This window comes from Manduca sexta, unplaced genomic scaffold (genome assembly GCF_014839805.1).
Source record: "Manduca sexta isolate Smith_Timp_Sample1 unplaced genomic scaffold, JHU_Msex_v1.0 HiC_scaffold_3879, whole genome shotgun sequence".
NCBI lineage: Eukaryota > Metazoa > Arthropoda > Insecta > Lepidoptera > Sphingidae > Manduca > Manduca sexta.
Window position 1 is genome coordinate 1 of NW_023594995.1, and position 9,970 is coordinate 9,970.

The 9,970-nt window shown below is 34.0% G+C and overlaps 1 protein-coding gene across 1 annotated transcript; it reads right to left on the reverse strand.

Annotated features, from left to right (window-relative positions):
• Window positions 1-1,835: 1,835 nt before the first annotated feature.
• On the reverse strand, window positions 1,836-9,883 carry LOC119193280 (glutathione S-transferase LANCL1-like). Its single transcript, XM_037446889.1, has 9 exons — window positions 9,774-9,883; window positions 9,538-9,680; window positions 8,806-8,985; window positions 5,178-5,335; window positions 4,676-4,814; window positions 4,367-4,507; window positions 3,058-3,243; window positions 2,796-2,942; window positions 1,836-2,344 (listed from the first exon to the last, which is right to left on the reverse strand). Exons 2-9 carry the CDS (start codon window positions 9,622-9,624, stop codon window positions 2,162-2,164), a joined length of 1,221 nt encoding a protein of 406 aa, XP_037302786.1. The 5' UTR covers window positions 9,625-9,680; window positions 9,774-9,883; the 3' UTR covers window positions 1,836-2,161.
• Window positions 9,884-9,970: the final 87 nt, after the last annotated feature.

Here is a 9,970-nt window from a genome sequence, read left to right on the forward strand (position 1 = left end):
AAAAAAAACTTAGAAATTTTCCTTAAAACACGGGGTGGCAAGTGGCGGGGAGGACAAATAAAAAATTATGGACTTACAACTTTCGAGAATTGGCGCGTCCTAAAATAAGAAGTGACAAAAAAGGCCTGGTTGTGGCATTATACTTATTTTCTTCGAATTGGATGATTGTACAATAAGAATTTTCTGTCCTCTTAAATACTTTGTTAAAAGCCTTTCTTACTATAATTCCACTATATCGTTTTAATGCAAGTCTTCCAAAATTTTGTTTGGTTTCCTCTATATATTTTTGCGTCACATCAGCTTTAGGTTATTACTGTTTTATAAGGTGCGTTCGGGTAAGATCGGATACGGATTAAGATCATATAACGAAAAAATACCATGAATCCATAGTTAATTTTTAGTTTAAGCTATTTAGGCGACTACGCTGTCTCTTTTTGCCCCACCCTATATACCACAGTTGATGCTACGACCAAGAACGGGTGCGCTATGTGCATTGAAACACTAAAGGTGGATTTCGCTCTTCTTAAAATTTTTGAGACTTCTGTTTGATTTTGTGGACCTTATCATACTAGCATTAGAAGCGTTATTAGAACAGAGTCCGAACTTACCCCGCGAAGGTCCAATCTTTTCTAAGGGTTTTCAATTTATATACAGATATTATCATCTATTTATAAGCTTACACAAAGAGAATTGGAAGATGATTAAATTATCACATAAATTAGCTTTAATAATAACTAGTTTCATGTATAAAATGTTGTAATCGCTTAAATATTTTATGAGAAAAAATATAATTTCGAGACACCTCGCAACATACCGAAAAACCGTCCGAAATTAGCCGAACGCACTCCATATTTTTTTAAACATCTTTATTAGGTAGTGCTATATCAATTTTTTAATATAGAGGTACCTTAGGTATAGTCGTAGCTAATATGAATAATTAGACATTTTATTTCGGCTATTAAAAATATATGAAAATATTTCGGTATCAGCTCGGAGGCTGAATTTGTGCTCGATATGATCTTAGCTTTGCCCCTTGTAACATCATGGGACGGAATACACATGGCGATAAGTCAGTGCACTAGCGACTGTCTATTCTTTCGGGTATAAATGGCGTGAGTAGGTATGTGTGTGGGAAAATATGTTATCTGTACTGTTTGCTTGCTTCCAAAATTAACTGTTTCTATTTAAGAAGTGTATGCCAGATTATTCACAAGTGTTAGGGCTTATTTCACAAGTTTCAAATAAGTTTTATTTAACAGTTAATGTGTTAAACGGCCGTCGTGGATAATATGTACACATTTTTATTTGGAAGTATAGATTAGAGTCTGACTTAAATTTCCACGTATTATACATTTATGTGACGAAGCGTTACAAAGACTAAGATTTTTTTCTCAAAAGTTGTGAAACAGGTTCCTGACCATTTATTTTTTTTGTGGTATTTTACTGTATCTCTTTTCACAAACTTTAATTGTATGTGAACGAAAATGTTTCTCTACGTTTATTAAAGCCTTCGACGCTCTACACCACCAACGTCGAGTTCACAACTGAGCATAATTATTCACCCGATATCGTATTAAGAGCGCAGTGGTAATGGTGCGATGGTTTCTACGTACGAAGTTGACTGCCCTCACATTTGCACAATTTTAAAACCATAATAATTATATTTTTCGGTTTAATTGTAACATTTGTGGAAAAATTGATCTATATTGTATAAGCTAGAGATTTCAGAGTACTTTGGAATACACTTTACTAAATAGACAATAGCAAATAACAGAGGTCAAGTCCATATAAAATCTGGCTTCGAAAAGACAAACAAAAATATACGATATTTTTACTTTTTATTTCTATGTATTAAGTAATCATTACAAATTTGTCCCAATTGATATTGATATACAAAGTAAGACTTCCAATTCTATATAGCCTGTACGGTTTATACAAAAATTTACTAAATACCTATATATAAGGAAAATTTTACGGAGGTCAAGCAGCATGCCGCCTGGTTACAATTTTATTTATGTAAAATTTTATTATTTATACAGCGTGATATTAATAAATATGAAACAAATAGCTGTAAGAATTAAAATAAATATTTTACAATAGAAAAATATGTTTTTATATAATTATGTTTTAAAGTAAAAAAAAAATAATTCATAATAATAATTTACACAGTAAGTGCAGGGAACTTGGCATCAGAAACACATGCCAAGTCTTCAGCTAAATAAAGGCGACCAACTAGACCTTCAAACAGCGAAGCGGGGCGATCCGGACGATGCAATTCAGTATTCGGGCGCTCCACCGCACACCACTCCATGAAGCAACAGGCTCTGTACAGCTGACACGGCTCCTGGAAATAATATTCCTCCCTCGTTATCAATTGTTTGTTTAAGGCGATACCTCAAGGTCTATTTTCATACATTTTGTTTCACCTTTAATCTGGGTAACTAAACAAGTATTGGCAAGTAAAGAATTTAAATTCACGTCTAGTTAGTGATTAGTTCTCGCAGTTGAAAGAAAAACGTAATAATAATTAATAATCATGGATATTTCGGCCTTTAAAATTTAATATGACGAAATTTTAAAGGCCGAAATATCCATGATTGATGGATTGGTTATGCTTTCCTATAGTTTACACCACAATATATGTCAAGCGTGAAGAAATCGATAAATAGGAATTAATAAAAATAAACCACTCAAAAATATGTACTCACGGCTTAAGTCTAAAAACATAATGAAGCCGGGGTAAAAAAAATTAATTTTATAACAATATGACGAAATATAATTGTAACATTTTCTACCTTCGTTACTTGGTAGAGTTGTAGAAATGCATATGCATTTCCACTAACGCCGTGACATAAACTATATCCTTTTGTGCAAAGACCTCGTTGCCATATTACGTCACCACATTGCAGAGCAATTTTCAAATATTTGTCCTCTTCGAAAACCTTAAAACAAAAATTGTTTTATTATATTAAACCTTATACCAATACTATTGTATTTCAGTAGATAGCATCAAAAGAAAAAAATAAACTGAGGTGTTTGAAGTTCAATAAGTTGTACCTTATAAGCCAAAATGCATAGAGGCACTAATCCTGGAGCCCCGTGACACCATTGTACTAATCTGTCTCCGTTACTACTGTTCAATGAAGAGGGCAAATTGCCACTTTGAAATCGCTGGCTTATTAACCAATCCAATGTGGGTTTTATAAAGCTCTTTATATCAATTGCATTTATATAGGCTCGAGCCTGGAAAAAATAACAGTATAACGTAAACTTATAACATATTACGTTAGTAGAAGGTTGTTCTGTGCAACAAGAGCTTAAAGAGTAAGTAAGTACTCTACCACACAGTATCCATTGCTTATCTGCCATAGCCGGCTAATCTGTGCGTTCTAGGCAACATTCTCAGCAGNTTTTCACAAGTCTCAACAACTCGGGAAACCGATTGTAATAATGTTGCTACTGGTTGGTAACTTAATTGTAATTTGACTGCTCCTTTGATTTTACCTATGAAACGGTACTTACCTACATGGTATGATATAGAAAGAAATAAAGAAAAAGTTTTATTTTTGGCTTATATGTGTACCTTTGATACTTTTATTTATACCAGCACAATAAAGTGACCCCACTGGATTTGATGGTAAGTGAAGGGCTCCCATAGAATGTTGACCAACGAGAGATGATTCTACACAATTATGCCGGCCTGTTTGTTTTTGTATCTGATCCCGCAGTCATCACCGCGCCGGGGTAAAACCCGCGAATGGGATACTGAAATCCCACGGCTTAGCGACTGTAGGGTCCTGGAGGAAAGTTGGGAGGTGATAGCTGGGAAGAAAGTGTGGGGGAAGGTTAAGGAAACCTCTTAGGATGGTGGGAGAGAGGCTAGGAACTGTTCGCGAGCCCGTATAGGCCACACTTTACTGTGTGTGCAGTGTGTATACCTCTTGGTTGTATTATCACATTGAGGCCTATAAGGGCACACGAACATTTTCCTTCCCTTTCCGCTCTGCCCATCCTACTATGGTTTCTCTTTCTTCCCTTTTCTTCCTCTCGCACTTTCCTCTAGGGCCTGCATTCGCTAAGCCGGGGGAATCTAGTATCTCATTCGCTATTTTTCCCCGAAATTGACTGCGGATCTGTACCCGAAAAAAAAAACATCTTTTGTACGGTGGTCCTTATCAGGGCGGATATAAAATATATCCAATGTAGTATAATACCCAACGTAGCCATCTTCGGCAGTCGGCACATACGCGATGGCCCCGAGGTATGTTGTTGTACTGAGATAGTTGGACGGAACCGTCCTCGATACTACATATTGTGACATAACATTCTAGAATAATAAAAAATATGGCTGAGTAAATTATTTTACCTGCAGCAATAGATATAGTATTCCAGCCATTCCGTGAGCGGCCCCGAAGTACACTTTGTCATGCCATTGCCACAGTAATGGAGTCTTTAATTTCATTTGGTTAGCGAATTGTTTGCCTGATTTCAAAATGCTGTTCACTACCTGAAATGTGCCTATAGTATCTTAAACGACGGAACTATTTATAAATCGATATAACAACTTAACTCCACTTAAAAGCAATATATTATTTTATTTTGAATACTTTATTATGTAATAATATTTTTTATGGTATGGATTATGCTATATGAAATAAGTTAAATATGCTATTACCTTTTCAATGTGATTAGCAGGTATGACCTCTTTACCAGGTATGTATTGATTAACAAACAACAAAGCATAAAGGTATCCCGATTTTCCATAAAGAAGTTCATCAGGAGAATCATTCAATAATGAAATCAATGACAGTAGTCTGTAGAGAATTATTAGATTAAATGGAAGGTAATAATTAAAACTTTTTTTATAGCTTACATCATTAAAGAGCATTAAAATACTTATATAAATGAGTGATTATAATAAAATAAATAATTACTATAACACTAGCGCTGTATTATATACTAACCCACAGCGGGCATGGGCCTCCTCGATTACTCCATGCTGAGCTAGTTCGGATTACCATAAGATTGGGAGACCTAAAATACGTACCTTCCAAATTTAATTGTATTTGAGGCTATAGAATAACTTTCTATAAAATTCGTAAAATATAACTAACTACACTTGAAAATATATTCGGACAATTTAATAAAGTTTTATTAATAAAATCACACCGGTTTACCTTTGAACTAATGTTTTATAATCAAGTAAATTATCAGGGCGGTTGGTGCCTAGTCTGTATGATATGACTGTTGCTAATGCAAGAGGACCAGCATCTCCGCATAGGAAACTAATTCTTTTGCCTCTTAAATTCTCAATATTTATATATTCAACTGCATTCTGTAACAATAATTAAAATATTGTGCAACATTAATTCGTCCATATTACTATGAAATAAGGTGTAAAAAGATCAAAGCCAGGAAATCGAAGGTTGTAATTGGTAACTTAATTACTTATAATTTGGAGTTATTAAAAAATACTTTTAGATAGATACTTATGTAATAACTTAGATAAGTACCTACTAGTAAATGCGAATAGTAAGAAAGTATTAAGAAGATTTGATACGTCTTCCGAGAATTCTGAAAATGGGTAATATATATTTCGATGTGCTCTTACTGAATTATAAGTTTGCCACTTCGTATCTTTAGGCACCACTAGCGCTGCCATATTAGAACAATGATACCTAAAAGCTGTTTTGACAATACTTTCTTTCCCATTCACTTAACGATAAAAATATTTAAGTATACAATTACAAAATAAAACTAGAGAAAATGTCCTACAATTTATAATATATCTACTCAATAACCTTTTTCTCGTAATCTCGATAGTTTTGACGTACGAGCAAAGCAAAGTGTAATTAATCAGGACATTTAGCCAAAAAAATCTATTAATGGCCCAGATCCATACTTTTTAAACTAACATGGTGCTACTTCATAATGATGATACGAAAGATTTCAGTCTTGCTGCGGCAATTAATTACAAAATTTGCGAGAGCAAACTATTTTTCTACGAAATCTCAAGAGGCGCGCATTTATTATTCATAATCACATCATTCAGGAAAACGCGTAGTTTCAGTTTTATCTGGCTCAACCTTTTGAAAAACATCATTGAGTGGAGGATTACTTTGAGGGATACTCTATGCCGCTTGCTGCTGCTGTTTTACACAACGACCACGTTCTTCCCTCTTATTAACATTTTTTTGGTTGTACCAGACTTCGGTTAATTAATAACCTAAACCTTCTATTTCAGAAACAACCTATAAGAGTCTTAGTGTCAGAGACGGCAATAAAATATCATCACCACATGTTTTGAGAAGTTCTTTTTATGTGTTTTGTTCGTGAGCCCTTATAGGCCTCAGTGTGAATTGGCAACCATGAGGTAGAGATACACACTTAAGGGTGCGTATGTCTCCCCGTGCAAGGGCGTGCATTCGGTGATAAGACGGTTAAGGCCGATCGCACTTAGAATATTGAGCTCTGCCAGCAGATGTTCCGTCGACGAGAGGGAGGTGATCCGACACAACGGTCACGTATTCCTTGATACCTGCGGAGGACTAATATTATGTAAGCCGATTTTTCAAAATGAAAATATGGGTTATTATAGTTTTTAAAATGAAGTCTTATAATTCATAATACTTTTACCGAATTAAAATTAAATATCACGTGGTCGCGTTGTTGAATAATAGTTTGCGGCGCACGTGCCAAACTAAAACTTCTATGAAAAATAGTAGATAAATACTTACATAAATTTGCTTTAGTAGTATTTTGTAGAGTGCGTTCGGCTAATTTCGAACGGTTTTCTGGTGTGTTGTGGGGACTCGAAAATATTTGAGCGATACAAACATTTTATACATGAAACTGGTTATTATTAATGCTACTTTATGTGATAATTTAATCATCTTCCAATTCTCTCTGTGTAAACTTAAAAATAGATGATAATACCTGTATAGAAATTTAAAACCCTTAGAAAAGATCGGATCTTCGCGGGGTAAGTTCGGACTCCGTTCTAATAACGCTTCTAATGCTAGTATGATAAGGTCCACAAAATCAGACAGTAGTCTCAAAAATGTTAAGAAGAGCGAATTCCACCTTTTTTGTTTAAATGCACATAGCGCACCCGTTCTTGGTCGTAGCATCAACTGTGGTATATAGGGTGGGGCAAAAAGAGACAGCGTAGTCGCCTACATAGCTTAAACTAAAAAATAACCATAGATTCGTGGTATTTTTTCGTTATACGATCTTACCCCGTATTCGATCTTACCCGAACGCACCTTATATAAATATTAGAGATGTGCCGACTATGATTTTGGTCGATTAGCCGACTAGCCGATTAGTCAGTTGTAGAGAAGCCGGCTAGTCGACTAAGCCGATCACGTTTTCGGGAGTACTCGGCAATTTCCGTGATGCTTTGTTTATATCTGATTCGCGCGCAAGTTACAACCGCCGCCTGCAAACGTGTTACAACATTTCTGCTTACTTCGCTTTATTTCTTGATTTTTACTTTCGCACAGGTCAAAGCGGTGTTTTTGTGTAAAAAATAAAGACTATTGTTCGGTAAAGTAAACAGCTCAATTTAAATAAAAGGTCAAAAAGAATGTTTCGTGTATGGTTTTTTTTTTATCAATTGAACATTGATTCTAGGTCAGTCAAGTGTAATTAGTGTTAAATGATAATTTCTTGTGATAGGCAGGAAAAAAAAGCATTTATACTATTTACTAAGTATATACATTCAAATGAGAAATTTATTTATTTATTTATTTATTTATTTAACACAAAACAGGTTGCAACTAAAATACACCAATTATTGATTACAAAATATGCTTACTTCTAATCGCAACCCAAAACTTTGTATAAAGAAAAGTTAATTATAGCGGACGAGTTTACAATATTACAAAGTAGATAGAAATGTTACGTTATTATTATGAATATTAAAGTTATTTTAACTGTAGAAACTAAATGTAAGTAGTAGTAAATATTTTTACCGACTAAAATGAGTAAGATGACATTAACCACCATGACAAGTGTTAATGTGACAAAACACAAAAATAAAACATATAAATCTTGAGTAATTGATTAATTGAAGATATTAAGGATCTCTCTTTTGTAAGTATTGATAGTATTTTGATATATATCTAAAGAAGGATTCTTAATACTAAGTTCATTAAACTGACGACACATTCGAACAATGGGGTTGTAGTAAGATGTATTGTTGCGAAATATTAAAAGAGAAAATACGTTTGTTTTCCGACACCTGTAATTAATATTAAAATTAAGACAAGTTAACAACAAATTCATACAAAGTAGGCAGCCGGATAGTCGCCGTCTAGTAGCCGACTACGAAAGTGGCCGGATAATAAATATATATTTGATCCTGAAATGAATCGAGAAGGAGGTATTGCCCAAGAAAATGCTTTTAGTCGGCGTCTTTCCAACATGGCGGCAAGACTTTCGAAAACTCCTGGAAAACATTCCAGGTAACCTACCGTTTTAGCAGCAATAATGGCAAGGGCTAAAAAGTCCATTAATACACCTACATGATGAGATATTTGTTAAAAGCGATCATAGAACCCATCAATCAGATTTTAATGAAATTTAAAGGAAAACGGGGCATTGTTATACATTGCATAATAATTTAAAGTTTGGTTTGTGTCAGTACTGTTTACAGATGATAATAATACCAGGCCTCTGGCAAGATGCTTTCTTGTTTCATTATTCTTCTCTCAGAAATTATACCTTCCAGGTAAAGATTGCCATTTATCTTATCATAATAGGTTTGGGATAACATATTATAATAATATTAATATTATGTACCTGTAATGTATCATAGCTGTTACCATTTTTTAAAGAACTGATGAAATAAAACAAGGCCAGGCCAGCTGAACCTGTATATACAGTCCCATCATGAAAAACATCATCTTTCATTTCTGTTGTCAGCAAATGCAGCTTTGTAGATTTAAAATTTTGCAGTTTTGCATTAAACTTCCCTGAAATCTTAATAACAACAAATTAATATTATCTGTTTACTGCCTCTGTGGTACAGTACTATTCAGGCATGGTACAACTGGTACACGCCTTGGTAATGTTATGTTAAGTTTTCCTATTTTATATCAGACCGGAGTCTGGAATTTGAGTCTGATATTGCGATAGGCTCCTCCCATCACATTACAGGACAGAATACACGCAAACAATAGGGCATACACCACTAGCACCTCTGCCTGTCAATTCAAGGATAAAGAATAGTGTGTGTATTATTATCTACAAAACAAACAAAGCCGTAAATATAAACTGTGCCCTATAATAAAAATTTACTCAAACAGGACAATATAATATACTGATATGATAACCTTTCAATTCCCTTTATAATCCAATTACTTTCTTCCGTTATTTTAAATTCTAATAATTATGTAGAGAATATGATGACATTTTGATATCAGGTTTAAATGGAATGAAAATTGATGTATAAGATTTATTTTAAGGACCGTTAGATGACAGGTCATATGGGAGTTGGGACCAAATTTACTTGTGTAAATGTTAAATACATACCGCATCTTTGGTGTCATTGAGAATATTATTCGACATATCTTGCGAATATTCTTCGAATGGGTTTTCAAAACATACTTTGGACGTCATATTGAAATAGATTCATTCACCAGAAGAGTTAATTAGTCAGTAGAGTTTATTACATTCTTTTTCAAATGAAAATAAATAAATACATTAAATTTGCTTGCAAAGTAAAAAATAGTTTTTATAGAAACCTAAGCAGTAGTTAAACTACCTACATTATGTGGTTTAGTAAAATTATGTTTTGTTTTTGTTTAAAATATAGAAAGACGTCAAAGATAAGACGCAGAGACCAATCAACTAGAGTAAGACGTCAGTAATGTACATCGGTAAAATAATAACATTCTAAATTTTGACATTCGGCAATCCATGTTGCCAGTGGCCACATCAATGCTACCAACTCCCAAAAATACTA